The following is a 27,483-nucleotide window of genomic DNA, read 5'->3' as shown; positions in this document are numbered from 1 at the left end:
CACAACGTCCGGCAGCCACGCGCCTGTGTCTGCGCCTGCGCGGGGCGTCCGCTGTGCTGGCGTGCGGCGTGCGGAGGAAGGGGCGGGCAGAACGAGAGGAGTGGGCGGAAGGGGCGGCGCGGCGCGGCGCGGGGCGGCGCGGCCTCGGGAGGGTGAGTGTGGGACCCCGTGCGCGCGGAGGCCGGGAGTCGGGGCGGCTGCGTCCTCCGCCCGGGGTCAGCCCCGCTGTCGGGGGCGCCCCCTGGAGGCTCGCGGGGGGCAGCAGAGGAGGATGTGGCTGAGCCGGGGCGGGGTGTGTGCGGAGCAGGGACGCGGAGACGCGCGCTCCTTCTCCTTACCTAAGAAAGGCGCCGCCGGCGGCTTCTCGTGGCCCGGCCTCGCCTCGGAGCTCGTCTCGGGCCTCGGGGAGGGAGGTGGGCCCGGCGGCGGCTCCGTGCCAGCCGGCGGCGCCTGTGGAAGGGGGCAGCGGACAGCCATGAGTAGCATGGGCACTCACTTTGAGGAGAGTGAAACCGGGATGTGAAGTAGGAGTCCCAAAGCAGTGTCCTGGTGACCAAATGCCGCCTGGACAGCGCCTGTAGATCTCTCTTCCATAGAGGACGTGCCAGCTTCGGATCTGTGTTTCATATTTGCAGAGTGAAAGACAGCCCGAGACGTAATGACGTGAATAGAATTCCTTACTGTCTGTCTGCTGCCTTTCTTAAGAGTTGTGGCCCATGCATACATTTTGGAGAACAAAGAGAGACTAAAAACTGTCTAAGCTGTTAGAAAACCAATTTCCAGGAGAAACGAAACATTTGGGAGATATATATATATCTCCCAAAGAGAGAGAGAGAGAGACCAGAACATTCTTTGACAAAGTAAATGCATTCAGGGGAATAGTACTTTTAAAAGGACGATTCGTTTCCAATTAGAAAATACAAGCATGACGTTACATAACCATGAGTAGTATAAATCGGTGCTTACAAAATTTGAAGATGTCACAATTTATTTGAAATGGATAGAGCTAGTGAATTACTGAAAATTGCCCCAGCTGAGTGGTGTCATATGGGAAAAGCAAACACTTGATCTTCCTGTATATAAGAAAGGTGTTGTAAAAATTGCTTTAAAATCGTCGTTGTCACGAGATCTGATTTTCTACAACACAAAACAAATACCTGTGTCTTTTTTAAATGTGATCACCTTGGTTTTGATGTGATTGGCATTCAACCGAGTTAGCATGCACCCGCTGTGTGCCAGGTACAACTTGCTGTCCCCTAAGTTAGTATTCAGAATAGTTGGAATTACAGAAAGGAAACGATTCACAAAGCTAGGTCATCAGAAGAAGGTTTAAGAAATCAGGAATTTAAGCAAAGGAGGAGAAATGTCATAGAACAGGAAAGATGGGACCTGTGGGTCAGATCTGAAAGTTAAGGCGGGTGGCAGGTTTGGAAGACAGTCTCCTTGGAGGAGGTTTGGAAGGAGATTGTAGGGAAAGTGTTCAGAGGGCTGTGACTTCAGGTACATGCACACTGTTGCACTGTGTTCCTAGGACAGCAGTTGTCAAACAGCAGGCTTCAGAACACATGTGTGGGGCCCCACCCTCACAGTTTCTGATTTACAAAGCCTGGAGCAGGGCCTGAGAATTTCCCTTTCTCATCAGGCACTCCTGGTCTAGTCTGGGGAATTGCTGTCCTAGAAGGTAGAGGAATTTGAAGAGAGTAGAAAGCCCACACTCACTTTGCAAGATGAGTCTTGCTGTTCAGTCCAGGGGGACTGGAGAAGGAGATGGAGAGAAGAGCAGAGTTTCTTAGGGTTAATCAGTAAGCACTTGGTGCCAGGCCCTAAGGCCTGTGTGTGCACAGCCTTTCACACTTGCTGTTCCTCTTGCCTGTGGCCTATTTACATTTTGTACAGGAAGAACAGAGACTATAAGAGTGCTCAGTTACTAGAGCTAGCCCTTCACACTGCAGATCTGAACCCGGGCCAGAGCAGAAGAATGGATAAAAACATTCAATGGCAAGAGGCTCCCAACACAAACTGACCTCAGAGTAGGAATTATGACATGCCAGTCTTTCTGGAAACAGTGGAATAAAGTGGACAGGGAACTTCAGAGAAGCCCTCCATGCATTCAGTGTGTGCTGTGTCACTGTCACATATCAGCCACCTGCTTAAGCCTTGCCTAATAGTTGCTTGCTTAAGAAAGTTGGTTCATGTTACTAAAACATCCTAAAGTCATTTGAAAGAGAGGTGAAGCCTTTCGAAGGGTGGAGGTAATGGGCAGGTTAGTAGCATCTGACAGCTCAGCTCTCAAATCAAGACACTTGTGGGGTGGCTGTGTGGCCTGTGTGTACTGTGCCACATCATAGACACTGACCTGCTATATTAAGTTTGTGATGCCTTTTCTTCACATGGTAGTGAAGGGACCAGCTTCCCTTTCGGCAGCCATAACAGCCGAACACGTGCTTGCCATAAACTTACCTTGGTCACTTAGAGGTCAGATGCCTGCCTCGTGACAAGGAACCAATCAGAAGTTAGCTGGTGGCGCTATGCTTTACGACCCTGGGTGTGCTTTACGGACAAGCCCACAGCAATGATGCACAAAGCATAGCAACCACCCTGGGAGGGCCTATGGGCCATAACAACCAGTTAACCAATCAACACAGGGCAAACCCTCCAAGCCTGGAGGCACACCAATCCTGAGCCTGTGCGTACCCCTAGACACTCCCCTTATGCTGCCCTATAAGATCTCTAGGAGCGGTTTTTGCTAGCCATCCACCATGGCGGGTGGGTGAAAGACCCGAGCTAACATGGGGGTTAGCTGTTAAATTACAATAAAGCCTCGTGCAGTTTGCATCAAGCTCTCGAATCCGCCTGGTGATTGGGGTGACCGAGAACGTGGCCTGGGACCCCAGATACCTGAGTTTTCCGGGGGTCTAGCAGTAGTTACTGAAATTAAAAATATTCACTTGATCAGTTCCAAGGCAAATAGCTCCTCAGATCCTGCTTTTGAGCAAGCTCCTAATGGAAAACAAAACAGACTTTAAACAGAAAAATACGTATTTACAAGTATCCTGTTTCAAAATATCAGTTAGCAGTCAGTGTAATGCAGTCATGGACTCAAGCAAAATTATTGTATTATTCTTTGATTCTGTGAACCGTAAGCTGTGGATACAAAGAAAACCATGGTCACAGGAGAATGCAGTGGCAGTTTGAATAGGTGTAGCCCTCCATAGGCTCATGTGTGTGAATTCTTGGCCTAGAGCAGTGGCACTGTTAGGAGGTCTGGCCTTGTTGGAGGAAGTCACTGTGGGGGAGGGTTTTGAGGTCACATGCCCAAGCTATGCTCAGTGTGGTACACAACCTCCATCTGCTGCCTGTGGACCAAGATGTAGAACTCTCAGCCCTGTATCCAGCACCAAGTCTACCTGCACACAAACATGTCCCACCATAACTATAATGGACTAAGCCTCTGAGCTGTAAGCTGGCCCAATTAAATGTTTTCTTTATAAGAATTGCTATGATCATGGTGTCTCTTCACAGCAATAGAAACCTAAGACAACTGTCATCTTAAAAGTGACCACAATGCATTGTGTTGAGGGTTGTCGGAGAGGAATCAGGTCAGTACATGATGTCGGGAGGGAGGAGGCAGAAGGAGTAAACTAAAAGCGTCAGGAAAGCAATCAGTTGGAGCTCTGTAGAGGACGCACTTGAGCTGATTCTTGGAAGCTGAAGAGGATTTGGTGAGATGATGAGGAAGAGGACATGTGACGTAGAAAGAATATATGGATGACGGTCACCCTGTATAAAAGAGTGTAGCCTTCTCTGGGATCTTTGTGCAGATCAGAATGATTATAGCAGGGAAGTAAAGTTGAGAGAATGGAGTAAATTGGGGAGGATGATAGAAGGGTTCACAAAGGCGTAGAAGATATTTGTGTAATGACTATCAGTGGTCATGCTTGACCCATGTGTCAGTGCACTCCAAGACCTAGCACAGTGCCCCATAGCTTCTCCATAACTATTTATTGAATGAATGGCATGTTTGTAGGAAAAACACTGTTTTTACTGTTTCTTCAGGTAAGGCAGGGGAGCCTTAGAATGTTTGAAGTGAGCTTGAGATGCATGACAGTGTGGAGGATGGGTAGATAATGGGGGGAAAGGTGGCTGTAGTCCACTGTAGTCTTCAAACTTCACATTTTACCCATTGCAGTATGCATTAGAAAACCACAAGAGGCAATACTAGAGTGTATTAAATGTAAAAGGGCCAAGTGTTATTGGGTGACATTTGTGCTATTGGGGACATGTTATTGTAAATATATTCCTTCTTATGGCATACAGAGCCCGAAGCCCATTACATTAGAGATGTGGAGGATGGAGAAGAAATAATAAATAAATAAATCACAAGTAGATGTGAATTCAAAATGATACTATCCATGTGAGCCCTCTCTTAGGGCAGATGTGTTCAGTTTTTGTTTCTGTAACAACAGTTTATTTTGGTTCAGTTTTGGCCATGGTGGCACAGTGTATTATGGTAGACACCTGTGGCAGCAGAGCTGCCTGCCTCATGGATTCAGGAATAAAAGAGAGAAGGAGGTGGGATTCAAATAGCCATCTGGAGGTACCCCCATGGCACAGCTTCCACATGGCCCCACTTCTCCAAGGCTCTGCTGCCCCTAATAGCATGCAGAGCTTAGAACCAAGCCTCTTACACACAGACCTTTAGTACTTTTACCATTCAAGCCACAGCAAGAAGTGATGACTTAACCTATTTCAATGCTGGTGCCTACTTAGTATTTTTCATTGTATATTAAAACATTAGCATCCTGGCTTATTAGCTATGACACTTTGAAAAAAGCAACTGAATGCTGTAAATGCTGCAGAATTCTGTGTTTTGGTAGTGCTTAGCTTACAAAGTGTAGGATGAAGCCCTGCTGTCAGAAATCATGACAATTAATTGAACAGTTTGATAAGATTATTAGTCACATTCTTTAATTTCTGTCCTTCAGAAAGCAGGCCAAGATGAGCAATTGAGAAGCCCATCTCTACTTGTATCATTTTGCCAGTATAGTGGATAGAGGCTGCTAGAATGTAGTCACAACTTATTTCTCAGTTCTGCCTGTGACATGTATATTAAAGGTAGAAACTTGTGTATTCAGCCAAATTATATTTGCCTTTAAGAAGTGTATTGGGCCATTTAAAATCAGTTTAATTAAATAATGGTTTATGTAAGTTATAGATTTATTGATTATTACTTTTCTACAAAATGAAAGAATGTCTTAAAATGTTTAAAATTTAGTCTGTTCTCTATCTAACACATTATTGGGAATTCATGCTGACTTTCCTATTTTGACAAAAGCAAAAAACAGTTTAAACAATGAATAGCCAGATGTCACATTCAAATGTAAAGTCTATTACAATTTCTCTTGAGGCCCCACCATACAGATCTGTGTTTATGAAATGCCAGCACTAATTGTGAGCCTTGGCCAATCCACCTCACGGTGCTGAGTCTCCTCACCTATATATACAGGAGGATCTCCTTTGCTATAGGGTTATTGCATGAATTAGTTAGGAAAGTACACACAGAACCTCATACATACTACACATGAAGTGAAGCAGAGCTGTTGATGTCTGTTGTCCACATAAAGGTGCCCCCCCAAAAAAAAATCCCTGGTAAGTGTCAATAGAATCTGTGTAATTTTTTTAGTTTATTGGAGTGTATAAAAATGGTACCATTCTTAGTTCTTGTGTTTCACGTAAAGGACTTTTAAGATCTGTGTGGGCATTGAAGAACTGCCTGCATAACAAACCAACAAATCTTAAGCTTATCAAATAGTTAGATGGGCTTTCTGAGAAAGATTGCATTAAATTGTGGGAGGACATTGCATATATGACATACTCAGTTAATAAAAATATTATCTTAAAATCCTTTTAGGAAACCACTGTAATGTGAGCTTTCTGTCCTGGCTGGTCCCATGGCCCTTGAGCCCCAAATAAACACACAGATGCTATATTAATTATAAATCTGTTGGCTGATGACTAGGGCTTTTTATTGGCTAGCTCTGTCTTAATTGTTAACCCGTTTCTATCAATCTATGTATTGCCACAAACTGTGGCTTACCGGGTAATGCCCCAGCATATTGTTACTCCTGACTCTGTCAGGACCTGCCTACCTTTCCCAAAATTCCCCTAGTCTCCTAGCCCCTCCTATCTTCATGCCTCATTGGCTGAACAGCATTTTATTCATCAACCAATAAGAGAAACATATACAGAAGGACATCCCCCATCAAACTATTTTTTTTTATATGTTAAAGGAAGCTATACTATTTTATTAGACAGTTCTTATTCACATATTTCTATTTGGTCAAATTCTTGTTGTGGGTTTCATCCCTTCCATATTTAATTTCTTCTATGGAGGTTTGTTAGATGTCAAGGGTGTCTTGATTGAAAGCAGGGTGCTTGGAAGAGCAGAGTGTGTTTTGTACAGATTCTCTGAGATCTTATTGGTCAGACTCTTCCCATAGCATATTCAGTCAGTGGAGAACAGGTCGAGTTCCATTGAAGAGTCTAAAAGAACAGTTTTGAAAATGTGCCATGAGCCAGGCACTACCCTAGAGCCTAAGGAAGTAAAGGTTAGATACTGCCTTCTGTGGGAGGATTACCAGCTCAAGACAAAGCAACAAATACTGTGTTGACAGATGTGAATAAAAAGTTGCAGAGCATTGACTAGCACAGCTAACTGTCTGGGAAGGTTGAGGGAAATGTGTCTCAACTCAAGAGACATTGTCAGCCAAAAAAATTTATGGCAAAATAGACTTAGTAGTGGCCTGTGGACAACACATTTCAGAGTGTGATTGTACTTCTAATCTCTGTGTGATTCTGATAAAACTGTGTATAGAAGCATAGCTACAACACTAACCGCCCTTTTCACCTTTCATGTAATTCTTTTAGCTAGTTTCTTTTTTAGAAGATATGCTAATTTTATGTCTAATTTGGAAGTTGACGAGCACATATATTGAATGTAACACTGAAGGTTACAATAAATAGTAAAAGACTCATCAAGTTGATTCTCGGGTTAGGAAAAGATCTAAATGAGGAATGGAGAGGTCACAGGTTATGGCAAAGATAATTAAATCATGAGTGGTTATTAGACATTTCTCATTTAGAAATCTAAATTCTAATCTTTAAAAAAGATTTTGTGGTTGCTATAGCAACTGTATTAGTTTTCTGTTGGTGTTGTTACTGTAGCAATTATCACACTCTTAGTGCCTTAAAGAAAACACAGATTTATTTTCTTAATACTTAATTTGTGGGGGAGGGTGCACTTGCCTAACCCAGCATGCCGAAGTTGGAGAGCAACTTAGTGGGATTGGTTCTTTTCATCCACCTTCTTGGGTTCTGCCTCATACTCAGGTGACCAGGCTTGCATGGAAAGGGCCTTTAACTGCAGAACTCTTGCTGGCCCCATAAACTTGTTTTCTTAGAGTTTGGTTGGCTAAAATAGGCTAAAGTTAAGGTGCTGTTGATACTTTATTCCATCCATGTCACAGTCTGCCTCTTTGACTTTTTTTTTTCCAGCCTCTCCAGTCAATCTTCATTGGTTGGCTTTTGGTCCCCATACTCTGTTCTCAAAGCCAGCAAGTGTACACTGAGTTCTCATGCCATCTGGCTGTTCTTTTTTTCAGCCTCCCTCCTCATCTTAAAGGGCCTTGGTGGTTCCACTGAGTCAACTTGGATTGAGTAGACTAGTCCTTTTTATCTTTAACTTCGCTGACTAGCACCCTGACTTTATTAGTGTATTTCAGTTCACCTCTGTTAAGTATTATAGTCACAGAGTTGAGGAAGTCAGAGTCAGGGACGCTGTCAGAGATGCCATCATTATGCACTGTAACAACATGCTGCTTTTAAAATCATAAAAAACATGAACTTCAAAACAGCACAGAAGCACCAAGGTGATCCTAATGTGTGTGAAGTTTATTTTTAAAAATGTTATCTACCTCCTCCATCTTTAGTCAGTTTTAAAATAAGCTTACATCTCATGGACTTAAACAACATCTAAACATTGGTGATACCCAAATTATACCTCAGGTCTTATTTCCTTACTGAACCTAAGACTGAAATATAGCTGTCTGCTCAGTTGATAGCCAAATGGGTCTTCTTAAAAATTAAATCTGGAGCCAGGCAGTGATGGTCCACACCTTTAATCCCAGCATCCGGGAGGCAGAGGCAGGCAGATGCTCTGTGAGTCTGAGGCCAGCCTGGTCTCCAGAGTGAGTTCCAGGACAGCCAGAGCTGCATAGAGAAATACTGTGTGTGTGTGTGTGGGGGGGTGATTACATCTGGGTCTGGGGACATGGCTTAATAAATAAAGCATTGTCATCCAAGTGTGAGGACTGGCCAGGTCCTCAGCCCCACTAAATGCCTTTCAGACATGGTGACAAACTCATCTCAATGCTCAGAAGGCAGACAAAGGAACCCTAAAGTAAGCTAGCTAACTGAACTAGCCAAATCAGTGAACAACAAATTCAAGGGGGGAGACTCTACCTCAGTATACAAGGTGGAGTGCAATTAAGGAAGACCTTCTGACAGCAACCATAGCCTCCGTACACATGTGACATATGCACGCCCGTCCTCCCCACACACACCATGTGTCCCCCAACACACACACAAAAAAATGAATTCATTTTTGTGAATATATCGCCCCCCAACTCCTGGTTAGACTTGAAGCCTCACCTCCCAGTCTTCAGCTTTCTGTGGCTCAGGATAGACCTTTTACCTAGGTCTTAATGGCTTTGTTTCCCATCCCACATCTTGTATAAAAACAACTCCTTCAGAAATCCTATGGAATTTGACTCAGCATCACCTCCATTTGGTCCAAGCCTTCGTCTCCCATCAGTGCAATTACAATAATTTCCTTACTTGTTTTCTCGTCTCTGTTCTTATATCTCCCTTCCCACTTCCTACTTTAGAATTTTACATGAAATAGCCAGAGATCCTTTTTAAAATTATGTGTGGTAAGTTCTTTGTGCTAACTAACTTTGCAAAGTTAGTTAGCATCTCATGCAAAGTTAGTTACTCATCTGTATGTAAAGCCTTGTTTTCAATTTGTCTTTAACTGTCTCTCCTGAATTTTCCCTGGCTTGTTCAGATCTAGCCACAGTAACAGACAGACAGACAGACAGATCATTCCCCTAAGAACATAATGGCAGCTACCTTTTTTGTTGTTGCTGCATTCCCAGTGCTAGAATAATATATGGCACACAGTGAATGCTGAAGCATTTGTTGACAGAAAGCTTTATAACCCTCTTGGTTTGAGGTTTCCTCTCTCCACTTCTCATGTATTACTTTGAGCTTGTTTGGTAACTAGAGGTAGTCATGGTAGGACTTATTAATATAAAAAGGGCATATTGTAAATAGTTCAAATTTGTTTTTAGACCGAATATGACATCTTGTCATAGGATGGTGGGTCTAGATTTGATAGTAAGAATGTTCTGTGATGACATAAGGGTTTTTTTGTTTTTTTTTTTTCCCCCTCTGTTCTCTGGCCTCTCTTCATTGCAACTAAAATTCTTACTCATTTTGAAAGATGGGCTGTTATGGATATCTGTTTCCCTTTTAGCCACAGGACATCTCTTTTGAACTAACATACTTCATTAAGAAAAAAAATGTCAGAAAGCATCAAAAGTCTTAAATTTTAGTCTTGGCCCTATGACTACAGACACTTAATTGAGACCAACTGTCATCACACTGTCTTCATGGAATTAGAGAATAAGACAAAGTGTTTGAGGATGGTTTATAAACTCTAAAGTACCAGGCACATGGAGAGGAAGTAAGTTTAGGTCAGCAGCATCTTTTCTTTGTGGTAATTTAATCATTTTTAAGGAATTGCGGCATGCCACATGTGTGAGCTTTGAGGGTTCTAACAGGGACAGGAAGCTCCAATCTGGTGTGTTTTCTATCCCTCAGTGTCCCACCCAAGTCTGTGCTCCTCTTCTCCTTTGTTTTCTTGCTAGAGATCCTTACTCAGGTTTCTTCCACTGGACTCTATGTTACCAGAGCCTCATTACTCTTGAATTCTCACACTGCTTCTAGGTGCTTATACTACTAATACTACTAATAATAATGTTGATTGTGGTGCCTCTATAGTCTCTGTCATTTTTCTATGACAATAGACAAAAGTGGTTCTTCAGACTCAATTTCCCATCAGTAGTCTTTATACCCAGGTCTTCTGCCTTCACTGACTTTTCCAGTCTTCTCTAATGTGGCAAGGAGTAGACCAAGTACCTACTCTGAATTTACACATTTAAGGCCTTAGCCCGGAAAACCTGCCTGATCCTTTAGCTCTTTCATTCTTTCAGACTTAGTTCTGGCATTGACTACTCAAAGACTTGAACTCTTCAGGGAGAGTTATCTCCTGTAATTGTGATGGCTATTCACTTTGTGGGTTGGACTGTTTGCTGTTTGTTTGTGTGTGATGTGTCTTATTCTGTGGTCTTCTGAAGTGCTGGGACTGACATTGAAGACAGTGAAGCATCCTTCCTAAGAAGGTACAGTAGATTGAATAGGAACCTCCATAGGATATATCCACACCCTAATCTCCAAACCTGGAAAAGCGACCCTACTTGGAAAGACGATCTTTTTGTTGGAATTTTGAAATTAATTCCATTATAGTAGTTTGTTAGAACTGCTGTGAAGAACTAAATAGAAGGTTAAGGCTGATATCTGTGAATCAGTCACTGTTCTCATCACTGACCAAATACCTGGAAGAAGTGACATAAGGGAGGAGAAAGCCTTATTTTGGCTCATGGTCTCAGAGGGTTTCAGGCCATTATAGTGAGAAAAACATGGTGGCTAGAACAGATGGTGGGGCTCCTCATATCACCCAGACATACAGAAAGCTGAGAGCTTGGGCCAGATGCAAATAAAACGGTCACAGGTTCTCCCATATTGAACTACTTGTGTCAGCCAGGTCCCACCTCTTAATGGTTCTACAACTTCCTTAAACTCTCAGCAGTTAGGGGGTAACAGGAGTCTATGGGGACAGGTCAGATTTAGGCTGGAACACCTAACACCATGTCTATCACCATCCATGCTTCACTGTTATTTTGATAACCCGTCCTGGGCCTGGGGAGTAGTGTGTGCTCAGGAATGGTGGAATGAAAACACAGTTCTTGCCCAGGACTTCACAGTCTAGTACTGGTGCAGTGCTGATAGGAGTTGCACTTGAAATATGCTGACAAAACCCTCCCAAGATACAGTCCCTCTTAGCTTTTTTTTTTTTTTTTTTCTTAAAGGGCTATTTTTAAAAAATGTCTTTATTAGTGTGGCAGTTTTGCTGGCATGTATGTCACACTACTTGCTTGCAGTGCTCTTGGAGGTCAGAAGAGAATGTTAGATACCTGGGATAGAAGTTACAGACACTTGAGCTGCCTTGTGGGTTCTGGGAATTGAACCCAATCCTCTGGATAATCAGCCAGTTCTCTTAATTCCTGAGCCATCTCTCTAGCCCTTAAAATATTTTTTAAAGAAAAAAAAAACCTGTTTTCTTAAAAAAAAAACAACAACTTTATTTTATGTTCACTGGTGTTTTGCCTGCATGTATGTTTGTATGAGGGAGTAGTATCCCCTGGAAATGGAGTTGCAGACAGTTGTGAGCTACCATGTAGGTGCTGGGTCCTCTAGAAGAACAGTCAGTGCTGCTCTTAACCATTGAGCCATCTCTCTACAGCCCCAAAATATTTATTTTTTAATTACATGTTGTGTGGGTATGTGCCAATGAGTGCAGGTGCCCACCAAGGCCAGCAGAGGGCATCAGAGCCCCTGTAGCTGAAATTGCAGTAGTAGTGAGCTACCTGATATGGGTGTTGCAAAGCAAAGCAAACTTGGGTCCTTTGTATGAGCATTATGTGATCTTAACCACTGAATCCTCTCTCTAGCCCCTACATTTTTTGTTTTTTTAAGTATGTAAAGGGTAGTGATGGATGTTTAATACTTTTTACACATTAAAAAAAGTGTCCTTTTATCAGGGTATTTGCTGTGAGGCTATGTCCCTTTTCTAAAGTCAGAAGTTACACACATGACGTCTCACCAATATGACTGCCTAAATACAAGCTGAACAAAACAACAATAGCCATGCTGAAGTGGACAGGGGAAAGTCCACAAGGTCTTACCACATACAAAGAACTAAGGCAACTAAGGGATGCTGAGAGAGAGAGAAATAGGCTTCCCCAGGGAAGAGCACAGCAATGGTTATCAATACCAAATGGTGAGTCCTGACAACATACAAGTAACAATATATAGACTGAGCAGGTTATACTTAGGAATGCAATGAATATATATATATATATATATATATATATATACATATACATATATATATATATTATGAATTTGAAAAAGAGCAAGAAGTAGTATATGGAGGGTTTGGAGTGAGGAAAGGGAAGGGAAAATGATGTAATTATATTATAATCTCAACAATAAATTGTCCTTTTAGAATAATACTAATTTTACTTAAACAGAAGTTAGAATACCTTTGCATTAGTCATGATTCTATAGAGTAATAGAACTTATAGAACAAATAGAATGAATATATATTATGATTTATTAGAATGGCTTACAGCTAATCCAATAGTGGTTCCCTATGAACAAGTGGTTCCGTTTGTTCAAGAACCCAGTAGTTGTTAGTCCATGAGGCTGGATGTCTCAGCTGGTCTTCAGTATATTCTGGAATCTTGAAGAAGTAGGCTCTGATGCTAGTGAAGGAGCAGACTTGCTAGGAAGGTGAGAACCAGCTGGCAAAGGAGAGCGCATTCTTCTTCCATGTCCTTTATACAGGCTGCCAGCAGAAGGCGTGGCCCAGACTAGAGTTGGGTTTTCCCACCTCAAAAGATCTGGTTAAATGCTTATCTTCCCACTACAAATGGTTTAATTAAGAAAAATCCCTCACAGGTGTGCTCAGTTGTTGGTGTTTTAGTCAATTCCAGATGTCGTCAAGTTGACAAACAAGAATAGCCATCACAGCCTTGCCCAAAATAAAGAAAAATACTGTTGTCTTGAAAAATCAGAGCAACTCTGATTCTACCTGTTAAAAACCTTAACCCATTTCTTTTTTGTCCTATTAGGATGTTTATTATTAACTGAAATAAATTTCATGTTCATTGGCCTTAAAGTATCATTTAGAAAAAGTATCTTGGAGCAATAAAGTAACAATGTGTCACAAGGTGTAGGGAAACCAACATTTACAAACAACATAAACTCAAAACTGGGCAGGTTATATCTGTTTACTGCTCCTGTCTTACCCGGGAAGGTGGGTGTGTGCCTAGCATTACAGTGTTTTCAAACTGAAACAGTGACAGCAAAGACTGATGCTGACTGCTCCAGGCTTTTCACAGGAACCAAGCCATTTAATTCTTAGCCACCCCTGCTCTCATACTCTTTTACTCCAGAGGAAATTTGAAGCACAGAATGTCGGGACAGCAAAAGTGAGTGGCCATGGCTCAAAACTTTTGTCCCATTCTGACTGAACACACATCAGCTTTGATATAATAGGAAGTTGTGTTGAAATTCTCAGTAAATCTAGAAAGGCTCTTTACCTAGTTTTGTGGAGGTTCAGACCTTAGTAAGCTCACCTCTGAGGCTGGGGCGGGGCTGGGGCGGGGCTGGGAAGAGGCATTCATAATAGGCACCAGGTGCTTCTGATCGTCTTTGAGATATTCTGGTCTGGTCACTACACGGCCTACGTGGTTTACTTCACATTAAGGCTTATTGTTGTTGATTGTGCACTTAAGCCAGATTATTCAGAGAGTCTCTTTGAGTATGTGCACACACCTAACTTGTACCTCAAGTGCTGCACTCCTAATCACTCTCCTTATGTGGAGAATGAATAGGAGGGCAACAGCAGAGGGATCTTCTGAAGGAATCTTTTGTGCATGCCTCAGAATCGGGTATGTTGACCTGAAGAAATCATTAAGATGAATGCAAGAAAAAAAATGGCAGAAAATATCTACTCTAATGAGAATTTGTAAATTGTTTTTATCCATTTTTATTTATTATTATTATTATTACTATTATTATTGTATGTGCACACATACTCATGCACATGCCATAGCAGTATGTAGAACTGACTTTTGGAAGTCAGTTCTTTCTGTTGTAAGTCCCAGAGATGGAACACAGGGTGCTAGGTTAATGCAGCAAGCCCATTTAACATGGTCTTGTGTTAGTTTTGTTTATAGGACAATTTTAATGTAAATTCTGTCTTACAATAAAGTAGTTTCATGTTTTGGGTTATTCTAAATTATTTTGGGTTATTCTAACTGTGGCCAAGGAAGGAGGCCTCTCCTAAATTTTAGTGTCCTAGTTAGGTTTCTGCGGTGATAAAACAACCATGACTAAAAGCAACTTAGGGAGGAAAAGGTTTATTTGGCTCACAGGTTAAGAGTCAGTCGTCAGGGGAAGTCAGGGTAGAATAATAGCCTAGGATGGAGCAGAGGCCGTGGGCAAGTACTGCTTCCCAGTTTTCTCAGTCCTCCAGCCTGGATGTCTATCCCAGTCTGGAGCTGGAGTCGTGGGGGATTCCTGGAGAGCTGCTGATCTGCAGTCTGTTTAAACCCCAAAGAAGTTGGTTCTAATACTGGCAAAAGTATAGCAGCAGGTTAGGTGAACTTGCCAGTGAGAGTGAGGGCAAACAGGCAAAAGCAAAGTTTTCTTTTTCCATGTCTATGTGGGCTGCCACGAGGAAGTGTGGCCCAGATTTAGGGTGGGTCCCCTGCTTCAAATAAACTGAATAAGAACATCTCTCACAGTCATGCTCTGCAGCCTGGGTTTCAGTTGATTCCAAATGTTGTCAATTGATACCCTGATTATTCATGTCTTAGAATGAAGGAGAAACAGAAGTCGTATCTTAAGTTTTGCTACTTCAGTGTTTTAATTGTTGGACTCAAATATATTTGTTTTCTTCTTTCTAGGGAGTTGATAAACCACGCTGTCAAAAAGTAGCCAGTTACAAACAAAATGAGTATCCCCGCACTGCTGCTGCTGCGTCCTTTCCAGCATGGAATCAACAGCCTTCGGGTGCCTTCCCCACGGCTTCACTGCATCCTTCACTCAGGGCGGCACCCTGCATCCCAAGCCCCAAGTGCTCCACTGTGGAAGCCCTCTGGACACCATTGTACTAAGTGGATGCTGCTGTCTGGTGGCCTGAGGAGAGCATTCTGTATCCAGGCCACCTTGAAGGACCACAAAGAGGGACTTTCTGATAAAGAACAAAGATTTGTGGATAAACTTTATATGGGTTTAGTCAGCGGGCAAAGAGCTTGCTTAGCAGAGGCCATAACTCTGGTGGAATCCACTCACTCTCGGAAGAAAGAGCTGGCTCAGGTACTTCTTCAGAGAGTCCTAGTCTACCACCGAGAGCAGGAGCGGCTCAACCAAGGAAAGCCCCTTACATTTCGAGTAGGTCGGTTTTCTTTTTCTGTTGTTTAGTGAAACCAGGTGGAAATTTCTTTCCTTGAACATTTGGATACCTGTCCCTGCTTTCCACATTCCTTCCTCTACCCTCAAGGAGGGACTCTCATTGTGAGAGTACTGACTGGGTCTTGATAGTCTATGTGTTGTGGAACAGAATAGCACACCCCCAAGGAGAAAACCCAGCATGTCAAAGTGCCTACTTACAGTAGGCCTTAGAGAACCCTTGAAGAGAGAAAAATCCCAGTGTCTCTTAGCAGATCACACACACCTTCTCAGGGCCTTCTGGGTATTTTACTCTGATCCTGATAAACTCAAGTCTTCATTTATTTTTGTCATCATCATAAATAAAAGCAAAGCGAGTTTATTCAGCACCTGTAGGCTCTTGAATTGGAAACCTACCATGAGTGTAGTAACGACCTAAGTCGGCCATATCCTGTATGCACTCTTGAAGACTGCTGAATACCCTTCTCTAATGTTCGCGTTGAGCGGGTGCTCCTCTCATGCCATGTCGTATATGTGACACACATATTCCATGTTATCTCATCTGGCCTTAAAACAACCTGCAAAGAACCGTACTGTTGCAGCAGCTCCTGTCCTGAGGAGGGTGCGGCACTGGCAGGGCTGAGCAGCACTGTGTAGACCATGGAACTTGTCAGGAGCAGCACTGGGGTGGCCCCCCACTGACAGCTCAGGGTTTGCCCTTGCCTACCATGCTTCCTGACTCCACACAGGGGCTTTCCTGCCTTTCTGAACACCACAATTTTTTTTTCATGTTTTCTTTTATTGGATATTTCCTTTAAGTTCTGAGTGAAACAAAGGAAAAATGTTCATAGAGAAAATTACTTTGTCAATTACCAACAGTTCCTGGGGTAATGGATTATTTTCCAGTGGTCAGAAGTAGAAGTGGGGTAGGTGTAATAGTTACCCACTGTGATAAGAGTAGGGCAGGCAGGTGTGTAAGTTCTGCACACTGAAACACAAGCAATGAAGTGTGTCCCAAAGACCTGCATTGCAGGGAAAAGGCAAAACTCGTTCTAACAGGGAAAGTGAACTTGATAAACATGGACCTTGGAAGTTTTTTCCTTTCTGTCTCACTGCTACTCAGGAATTAGATAAAGAGATGGATTTTCCACTGTCTGCTTTAAGGTGTGTTAAAATATGTCAATGATGATTTTCATCAATTAGAGGAAACAGAAGGTAAGCTGATGTTTTATTCATCAAAACTAGTCATGGTGCTGATTTCATTCTCTCACTATAGGATTGTCTGGGCCCCCTGGTGCAGGGAAATCAACCTTTATAGAATATTTTGGAAAAATGCTGACTGATAGAGGGCACAGATTATCTGTGCTAGCTGTGGACCCATCTTCTTGCACCAGTGGTGGTGAGTATGGCTGATATTTTAACTGCACAGCTAGTGGGGGCTGTTACAAGTTAGTGGGAATTGGCAGTTGGGTGACTTCTAACTGCTGGCTGACTTTGATCCCATGAAAGGAACCATTCCTGTTCTGCCAAGTGAGATAGTGTTGGCTTTTCATACCAATTGGGAGGCAGGGATGACTTTCTCATTAGGACTGCTAGAGTAGTCTTGGAGCGGAGACTTCCAGCTGCCAGGCTCCACTCCTAGACTACTCTGGCTTCCAGGCCTGATGCCTCCCCAACCTGAGGAGCTCCAATAGCTAGGTTCCACCTGACTTCTATAACAGCCCTAATGGCGGCTGTAAAGGCTGTTTCTCACCCCGCCTCCTTGCTAGCTAGGCCCCGCCCTAGAGAAAAAAAAATCCCACCAACCCCTGATCTTGCCCCAAGATCAGGCTATAATCCCTCCAATAACAGGGAACCAAAAAAGCTCCTCTGCCCCCCAAATGCTATGTAAACCCTGCCTTCTGCTCAGTTCTCTGCTGCTTCTCCCTGGAGCAGAGGCAGCTGCCCTCCTGGGTTTTTCCCCACCTAATAAATCTCTTGTGTGAGGTTTGTTGTGTGCTTTGACTGTGATATTCCTGGCTCCCCACTGCCAGGATGCCTTTGCCAGCTGACTACAACACAGGTGGAAACTATGAGAGTTACTTTGGAAATGCTGAATTCCACAGAGAGGGGCAGCTTGTGGGTAGCTCAGAAGATACTCTAGTAAGGTCAAAGGTGCTAGAAGTTAGGGCTGATCAAATGGCACACACACCTCAGCCCCTGGGTAATCATGTCCAGGGCCACTCACTTCTCACAATGTGTTTCTCCAATGGACCTCACTTCTCAGTTTTATCTTCATAGTGTTGTAGCATCTCTTCAGTTAAGCTTGAGAAAAAACATAAAATTGGTTGTAACTTGTCACCTGTCTGTTATTTGCCCAGTGAAATAGAAAGCTCTTGAAGGGCCATGTACCATTCTGCTATTCCCCTGTAGCACTCTGCCTAGCACACGGCACTCACAGTGTTCACAGCACTGCAGAGCACACTGTACTCAAGGTGTTCACAGCACTGCAGAGCACACTGCACTCACGGTGTTCACAGCACTGCAGAGCACACTGCACTCACAGGGTTTGGCAGTTTCTTGTTGATGTGAGGTCATGCAATCACTCAGCATTTAATTTGCAGCTCATCAGAGACAAAATGAATATAAACTTGCCTCCCTAAGGACCAATTAAAGAAAACATATAAAGCCTTTGCTGCTATAAATTCTCAGGAAACATTCCCCCTTCTTGTCTTTGGGGGTTAAGCTGCTCAGATTACAGTTATTCACTGAAGGGGTATGGATGCACCTTCTGGAGGAGGGGCACCAGCACAGCAGGGACCATGCTGCAGGATGGATGATGTTTTAGGAGTGAGCCAGGCAGCACAAGCAGTCACATTGTGTCCTGGTCTCTGAGGGGTAAGTAATAGGGGCTTAGTGAAAGCACTTGCTTTGTACACTCTGGTACTCTGCCAGAAGTAATAATTGAAAGACCTTAGGTCTGTAGAGAGGTAGATAACAATTTTTGATATCTTTTACTGAGAAATATGGTTGGCTCCGAGCATTCAAAGGATTTGGTTCACTGTAATAGAAAGTTTAGCTGTAAATGAAATTATATTCAAGTTCCAAGATTAAATTCATGTCAATTTGTTGTGTAGTTTATGTACTCTTTAAGAACTTTGCTCAATGAAAATTTATGAAGTGTGCTAATGAAGGCTTCCATGAATAATCCTAATTTTCATTTAAGTGAGAAGGCCATTTCCTCTCCACCTTCATGGCCTAGATTATTTGCCACAGAAAAAAGAAAACAATAGCTTGAAGTAGTAATTCATAGCAGAACTGATGTTATATCCTGTGATAAAAGTGTATAGCTATGAAGCTCCTAACCTTTATTTTCTGTGTGTATGTGTAGCTGTGTGTGAAGGTGGAAGGACAGCCTCGGGTGCTGCCCATCGTGGTTTTGAGACAGAATCTATCACTCTCTCAGAACCCACCAAGTAGGTGATGATAGCTGGGCAGTAGGCTCCAGTAATCCCCTGTCCCTGCCTTTCCAGTGCCAGGATAATAAGCATGTGGGACCAGGCCTGGTTTTCTTGCATAGTTCTTAGGGTCAGACTCATTTCCACGTATAAGACAAACACTCCACTGACTGAGCAGTGGTTCTTAACCACACTCAAACTGAAGTTGTGGAGTCCTATTCTTAGGGTTTTTAAAAAGTGTGTGTGATTCCAAAGAAAAAATACACATAGATAAATAGAATATTATAAATATAATTCCTGGTCTTTGCAAATATAATTGGAAAATAGCACTAAATTGAAGTTTAAGCAGCATTAATTCCTGTGTCTGTCCTTATTTGTCTGTCCTTTTGCTCGAGATTTATAACCCTTCCTGTGATGGCCTTGAGATCACCCTGGGGTCTGTGGCTAACAGTGTGGTTCACTAGCAAGAATAGCTCTGTGGAAGAGTAACGTCATAATGCTGTGTTTGGTGTGCTAGCTCCGTAGGCTACTAATGTAGCTATGATAGGTTGTCTTCCACATGAATGACTTCAGAAAGAAAAGTAGGCAGGAAAAAGTTTGATGTGAAGTGAATAAGGTAGTTGAGGTACATGGGAGGCCTGTGCTCTAGAATCAGAACCTATGAGAAGGAACAATAAAGGACTGGGCATTCCTCTAAGAACCTCTCAGTCTCTGCTGTCCCATATGCTGGTGTGGAAGCATACAGGGAAGAATAGCCCCACTCCTCATAGGGAATTCTATGGCAACAAGAAATTGGCTAGCTGGAGAGATGCCCAGTGGTTAAGAGCACTGACTGCTCTTGCAGATGACTTGAGTTCAGTTCCCAGCACCCACACTGGGTAGCTCAAAACCACCTGTAACTCTAGTTCCGGGGACTGTCAGCGCCTCCAGCCTCCAAGGGCACCTGCACTCATGCACACACTCATGAGTAGATATGCACACATACACATAATTAAAAATAATAAAAATAAATATGTTTTTAATTTTAAAAATGTAGGAAAGGGTGATAGTGGTTCCAGGGCCTTAATTCTTTCAGAATTTGCAAAGATTGATGTTTGCTCAAATACTACAAATAATTAAAAAAATGTAATCAGTCCATTCTGTGGGTATTAGTTGAATAGCTACTATAACCACGTTGTTTAGCATTCAGTGTACAGTAGCTTTAGGATGAGGTTCATAGGCAAGGAACTTATGCTATAGCTGTATCATATTTTCACAACCTTGGCACTGGTAACATTTGGTGACACTGGTGGCAATTGTTTGGTGGTGGTGGCAATTCATTGTATGTAGTGATTGTCCTATAAATTGAGGTTTGCTTAGCAGAATCCCACCCCTTTATCCAGGTGGTGCCAATCTCATCCTGCCCCCATTTGTGACAAGTGAACATGTCTCTAGAGATGGCAAATTTCCTGTAGGGTGTGGGAATTGGCCCTGGTTAGAAAACAGTCACGTGAAAGATATAAGACAAATAGCTATGAACGTCATGATATGTGCTAGGGCTACTTTTGTATCTTCTCACTGTACTTCCACTTACCCAAGACTCAGGTGAGGGATTTAGAAAGAACAGACCGGGACTACAGATAATTTCAATACATATTTTCATAGTATTTGCATAAGGCTGATAAAATGTCATTTGTATAAATAAGAGAACAGGGACTGGAGGCTTTTCTTGGTAATAAGGAAAAGGAGAGGGTCACCGAGGTTTTCTTATGTCTCCAGGGTGCTAGCAGAATGCAGAGCAGTTACAATGTATTGTAGAGATTTACAGCAAAGGACACATCCTGAAAAGTTCTCGAAAGGCTGTCTGAAGGAAACAGGTCTTCAGTGTGTGAGATAGACAGGGTCTGTTTTGTTAACCATTCTGAAGCACATGTTCCATTCCTGCATAGTCTCATTTGAGTCTCACCATGTCTTATTTATGAGTAGAGGAGGAGTTCAGGGGAATAAAAATAACACCCCAAAATGAAGTGGCCAGGGACAATAGACCTAGGACCCTGATTTGACCACTTGTAAATTAGTGACAAGAGGACATTCTAGATGCTCTGGTAGGACCCCAGCAAAGAGGCAATCACACCAATGTGGAGATGACTCGAAGAGACCACACTGCTGGGCCAAAGGGTTTAAGGTTCTGAGAGACTGACATTGCTCAAGGAAGGTAAAGAAGGATTAGTGCTTGGGGAGCTTGGGGGTTTATATATGAACCTCCAGCCAGTTTTGGGGGCCTTGTTGGTTTTCGGGAACTTGGAATGATCCAATGGTTACTCCACTGTGGGGCTCGACAGTGAATTGGAGGAGAACTCAGTAATGGTGAAATATTGGGAAGAACTGTCATAAGTCAGGTCCCCTTGGAGTTTGCTGATTGGTAATTAGTCTTTAGAACTCTTTCATAATTGTAAAATGTAACTATGTGTTTTAGGATCCCTCTTAGGTGATAAAACCCGGATGATTGAGCTATCAAGAGATATGAATGCATACATCAGGCCATCACCTACCAGTGGGACTTTAGGAGGTGTGACAAGGACCACAAATGAAGCTATTCTGTTGTGTGAAGGAGGGGGATATGACATCATTCTTATTGAAACTGTAGGTGAGTATTATAGTCTATTTCATAAAAGTTAATATACCATTATAATGAGTGCTATTTAAAGATGAATAACAACTGATTTCCCTTAGTTCATTCAGCAGATATGAAGTGGAATTAGATACAAGGTATTGCCCCACAGGCAATGTGAGTATATGGGCTATGCTCCCTGCCCGCAAGAGCTTCCATATAAAAGGTGACAGTGACCCACATGTCTACATAGCTGATGTGTAAATTGACATGGTCTGTGTGCAGAGGATAGGAAGTACCAGAATGACCTTTGGAAGCAAATCACAGCACTACTTAAGCACACTTCATGTCCAGAGTATTCACTCAGAAAGTCTGGGCAGCTGGGAACTTTGGGTTCTGAGGCTGTCCCATCCTTAGCACATAATTCTGTGCAGTGGAGACATGGAAAGGAAAGCTCCAGCGTTCACATTCCTATGAGGAACAGTCTTTTGGTTTACCCTAGTGAATGTGTGTGATACAGCCCAAGCCAGTGCTCCGGGAGTCAGTGAAGAGGGAGGGAAAGTGGTGCTAATAGTTCAGGTAAAGGGCACTGGGCAGACACAGAGAAAGCATGGTTCACTCAGACAGGTGCAGCTTGCTCAGGCCTCTCACAACACTGAGGCAGAGAGAGGAACTTGGAGTGGTGGTCAGAGTCAGGCTTTCCTTGTGTGCCCTGCCAAAGAGTCCTTTTCCCTGAAGGAACAAGGCAAGCCACATACGTGCTTGGAGGGAACCATGCAGTTGAATGATAGGTGGTTAGAAGGTTTAGAGTGGGAGTGTGAAGCAGTTAGACCATGGTGTCAATCAGAGAAAGGAAATGCAGGTTCTACCTCAAGAAAGCAGGACTAGAGAAGTTAGAGAAGAGGAGATGGATCAAAAGGACTTTATTGCTGACTAAATGTAAGAGATTAAGGATGGAGGATTGGAGCAACAGAGAACACAGTGGAAAAGAGTGATTAGAAGGCAGAGGAATATGAGGTCAAGTGTCATTACGTTACTGGGGTATGCTTGCTAGGTGTCCAAGTGACATAGTTTTAGGAAGACTGGTCAGTACATAACCAACATGGCACATAGTTTTGTACTAAGTTATAAATTTGGTTTAAGTTAAATGAAGGAAAATAGGGGGTGAAATGGAGACTAGCCACATTGGTTTGCTAGGATTATTGTCCTAAATATGGACTAGGTGACTTAGACCATAGACATCACTGCCTTACAGTTGTGGAAGCTGCAACTGCAGGGTCAAGACACCAGCAGGATGGTTTTCTGCACGCTCTTTCCATTTGCCGGTGACTGCCTTCTTGCTGTGCCCTAACATGGGACATGTCTCAGGCATGTGCACCCTGGTGTCTCCTCTCCCTACAGGGCACCAGTCCTATTGGATTAGCACCCCATCCTCATGACCTCATTTAACTCCTTAGAGCCCTTTCCATCTGTAGTCACACTGAGGGCTGGGTTTTCAGCATGTGTCCTGAGGGGATGACAGGCCTAATTTAGTCCCCAACAGTAGTCAGAACCAGCCTTAGAAGTCCACCTTTTAAGTTTGAATGGAGAGGGCAGTATAAAAGCCAAGCTTGTTCTCTCACAGTTGCAATTTGCTGCTTGTCCTAGAGACCTGAGGTGACAGTGACTCGTGTAAAAGGGGCATTGCTGTCTTGAAGAAGCCATGGGGCCAGGGGTGGGGTGGGGTGGTTCAGAGCAATTGCAGTTCTATACCTTCAGTCTCCCGTGATGCTTCTGGTGTCTGCTTCTGGTGGGGGTGGGGGTGGGGGGGTTCAGAGCAATTGCAGTTCTGTACCTTCAGTCCCCCGTGATGCTTCTGGTGTCTCTCCATCCATCACTTAGTTTCTACCCTCAAGATTGCTCAAGACTGAAAGGTGGTTGATGAAGCTTGGCTGCCCCACCTGGGTTCTAGATAGACGGAAGGAGAGGGACTAGGAAATAGAAAGCAGGACAAGTAAAGAGGAACCCCAGCTGACCAGCCTTCTTCAGAGATCTCACCTGGAGTCTCCATCTGTTGACCTTTACCTGCCTGAAAGGGGACGTTGACCTGGTACACTGACAATCTAGGGAGAGTAAAGGAATTCAACAAATAGAACTAAAAGTCTATGAATGTGCATCAAAACATAGACAGTGAGCACCAGTGGAGGTTTTCCAGAAATTTGGCTATAAAGAGAAAGGGAGAAATACGGTGATGACTGAGAAAGCTGTGAGGTGTTTGCCCTGTTTGGGTTTTCGAGGAGTGAGCATTCAGGAAGGTGAATGGGATGGAGGTCCCCTTCCTCAGTGCTGGCACATCAGCACTGCGCTGTGGGTGGCCTGGCGAGCCTGGGACGGGGAGGAGCTAGGAAGTGCCTCCTTTGTTTCCTCCATGGTGTGTTGACAGTGAAAACAAAAGAAGGAAACTGACTGAATAGATTTAGGAGGTGACTTTTTTTTTATTTTTTTAGTGTGTTTAAGTTTCGCCTGCATGTATGTCTGTGCCTCCACATGTGTTCCTGATATCCACAGAGGCCAGAAGAGGGAGTTATATCCTTTGGAAGTGGAGTTGTGAGCCACTAGGTGGTGTTCAGAACCAAGCCAGGCCCTCTTGCAAAAGCATCAAGTACTCTTAACCACTGAGTTCTCTCCAGCCCCCAGGGGGCATGGCTTCTTATGAGATCCTTCAGTGGTACTTGGCTGCAATTGAGAGGTCTCTCCAAGCATGTTTAAAGAAGAGAGAATTGGAGGTATGCAGAGTGGGAATGAGGATGAAAAGGTAAAAAGAGATGAAAATATTGGCAGACATGGTTTTGGAGCAGCATCACTGTGTTCAGACCACTTACTGATGAAAGAGAAGCAAAGAGAAAACTTTAAGAGGAGAGAATGGAAGTCTGTAAGGCAGCGCTTTAACACAGGTCCTCATGTGGTGACCCCCCATCATAAAATTACTTCCTTGCTACTTCATAACTGTAATTTTGTTACTATTATGAATTGTAATGTGAATATCTCTGTTTTCCAATGATCCTAGGAGACTCCTTGTGAAAGGGTCATTTGACCTCCAAAGGGGTCACAACCCACAAATTGAGAACCTCTTCTATAAAGTCTTCATCCAAATCATTGGTGTAGTGAGAAAAGAAAGGTGTACAGGCAAATTAATCCAAACTCATGCCGATAGTGTTTGGAGTTGGGGCCTGTGGGAAATAGTTAGGCTTAGATAAGGCACTGAGATGCAGCCCCAATGTTGTGTCTGAGACTTTCCAAGAAGAGGAGAGATACCTGTATCAGCATGCTTGCTGTCTTTCCAAATGATGCTGTCTGCATAGACTCTGGTTCTGTGCACTTGCATTTGCCAGCCTGCGGAACTCTGAGCAAATAAGTTTCTATCTTTCTCAAGTCTGGGGTGTTAGCTGTAGCAACAAGACTTTAAAGGTGAATATGTGGCCAAGAAGATGAGGAATTGAATGAAGTAGAATGGAAATGAGCCAGTAAATTTGACAACAGAAATGTTATAGCTGACTGTTTTAAAGTTGTTATTTGAAATTGCAGGTGTGGGGCAGTCGGAGTTTGCTGTTGCTGATATGGTTGATATGTTTGTTTTATTGCTGCCACCGGCAGGAGGGGATGAACTTCAGGTAATGATCTTGGTGGCTCAGCCCTCCTGGTATATATCTCTGAAAGTATAAATGTGAAGCATAATATTGTTGTAAATTAAGTTGAAGGTAGTGTAGTAAAAACATCATTCCTATTGGCTGAACTATATGAGCCAATAGGGAGACACACAAAGAAGTTTGTGTGGAGGTGTGGGGTCTCTGTGTGCAAGGGGTGGGACTTGGTGTGGGTGGAAGGAGGCAGACACACCCTGATCGTGTGAAAGTTTTTTTCTGGTGGGCTTAACCCCAGGGGACTGAGGTGTTAGGTGATCAACAGTCACCATAGTTGTTGAATGTTGAAGAAGAGCAAGGACTGGAAGAGAGATGAGTAAGTGAAAGCTAATTTTATCCAGGAGAAGTAAGGCCTGTGAGGTGGGAGGGTGCCCCCAGGAGAGGGGCCGTCATGCTTTTAGTGGTCTTCTGTGGGACTCATAATGGAAGTAGTAGAGCCTGAGGCACTCTACAGAGGTTGTCATTCTTTGGGCAGAACATGAGCCAAACCAGTGAGAGGGCCCCACTGGTGTCCCCTGGCTCAGCTGGAGGCAGTCACGCTTTGCTTGTCCAGTCTAGGCCATGGTCACATGTCATGGTCACCTTTGTTTAATCTCTCAACTTGCCTTACTTATTTTGTAGGCTACTGATCAAATAATTTACCTTGCTTTGTCTCAGTGAGATGACGTGAGCTGCCTCCTGCCACTCCATCAATTTTTGTCTTGATCATCTCTTTACTCAAAGTCTCAATATATTTTATCAAGTTAGTCTCTAAATTGAGAGGGGATATTGCAGGTGACTTCCATAATTCAAGAGCTGGTGCATTTAGGTAACTTTTGTCAAGTAATTGTTATTCCTGGCACACAGAGCTTGGGTAGAACAGAAAAATGACACACAGTGGAGTGTATGACTTTGAAAGCATGGTGCCTACTTTCATCATTCTTGCTGAGAGTAAATGGAATGTGTGTGATGTGGTTCTGTTCTTTTTAGGGCATCAAAAGGGGTATAATCGAGATGGCAGATCTGGTAGTTATAACTAAATCTGATGGAGACCTGGTTGTGCCAGCCCGCAGGATCCAAGCAGAGTACGTGAGCGCACTGAAGCTGCTCCGCCGGCGCTCAGGGGTCTGGAAACCAAAGGTTGGCGTGTGTTTTGTTTTTCACTGAGTGGACTGTGCACCCTAGGACAGAGAATATAGTTCTGTGACTGGACTTATAATCAGTCTTTGCTTGAATGTAAAGACTATACTTTGAAAACTGTGACAGAGCCAGATTTTGCAGCTGATCTTAAATGTAATCTTTCAACCACAGCATGTCAAAACCTAGAGTGAGGTAATAGAAAAGAGTGCTCATCAATTGATGTAAACCCTTTGGGAGTGCTCTGAAATTACAGAACTCTTCATGGCTTGACTATCGGAACTAGGATTTGGAACTAGCAGAGAAAGGCTTGTAATGTGGTGCTTCCATTCCCATTATTTCCGACAAGTTAAGAAAATGAAGAACAATACTGTAGGAAGCATTGCAGTCCCATTGGCTGGCACCCTATCTGCAGGAGGACACCGTGTTAGTAAAGTAAAGAATAAACCATAGTCATCATGAAAGCAACAGGCCTTTCTTACTGCTGGCTTCTCTGAGGACTACTGTGTGGGGCAACACCATCTTGTCCATGGAGGTGCTCACTCAGCCCTGCATTGACTGTCCAGAGAATGGAGCTCTTCCTCACTTGGCTTCATCTCTGGCACTCAGACCTCAGGGAGCCATCCCTACCATTATCTCTGCTCATCCTGTGACACCCAGAAGTCCTCTGGGATTCGACTGATGGGCCATCCTAAGTTAAAATACATTTCTGGGCTAAAGAATTTGGCCTTAAATCGACATCTTATTTCTGCTGTGCTATTACTAATCTGAGGCATGCGCAGCAGTGTGTGTCAGCATGCTTGCTTTGACAGAACAGAGACAGCTCATTTTGGTCATTTGTCGGCTTCCGTAAAGTGTAAGAATTCATTGGCAAATCTCAGACTTTCCATGAAATAACAGTCCTGGTTCTGCCTTCTCAACAGGTAATTCGCATTTCTGCCAGAAGTGGAGAGGGCATCAGTGAGATGTGGGATACAATGACCGAGTTTCAGCGTGTGATGCTGGCCAGTGGGGAGCTGACCACCAAGAGACAGAAGCAGCAGAAAGTCTGGATGTGGAATCTCATTCAGGAAAACATCTTAGAACATTTCAAGACCCATCCGAGCATCCAAGAACAGATTCCTCTGATGGAGAGGAAGGTTCTCAGCGGGACCCTCTCCCCAGGACTGGCAGCAGACCTACTATTGAAAGCTTTTAGAAGCAAACACTAATAAACTTACCCTGTACAGCCATGTTA

General features: G+C 43.4%; 1 protein-coding gene across 2 annotated transcripts; it reads left to right on the top strand.

Moving 5' to 3' along the window:
- Positions 1-27,483, top strand: Mmaa (metabolism of cobalamin associated A). Of its 2 annotated transcripts, XM_027404891.2 has the most exons (7): positions 1-152; positions 14,940-15,430; positions 16,700-16,822; positions 21,316-21,486; positions 25,015-25,100; positions 26,100-26,249; positions 27,170-27,483. In XM_027404891.2, the coding sequence occupies exons 2-7, from the start codon at positions 14,986-14,988 to the stop codon at positions 27,455-27,457; spliced, it is 1,263 nt and encodes a 420-aa protein (XP_027260692.1). In that variant the 5' UTR covers positions 1-152; positions 14,940-14,985; the 3' UTR covers positions 27,458-27,483. The 2 variants fall into 2 exon arrangements, with proteins under 2 accessions (XP_027260692.1, XP_027260693.1); XM_027404892.2 differs by lacking the exon at positions 1-152 and having other exon boundaries at positions 15,296-15,426.

Source organism: Cricetulus griseus, chromosome 3 (assembly GCF_003668045.3).
Source record: "Cricetulus griseus strain 17A/GY chromosome 3, alternate assembly CriGri-PICRH-1.0, whole genome shotgun sequence".
NCBI classification, from domain to species: Eukaryota; Metazoa; Chordata; class Mammalia; order Rodentia; family Cricetidae; genus Cricetulus; species Cricetulus griseus.
This window is presented reverse-complemented; position numbering and strand designations above follow the sequence as displayed.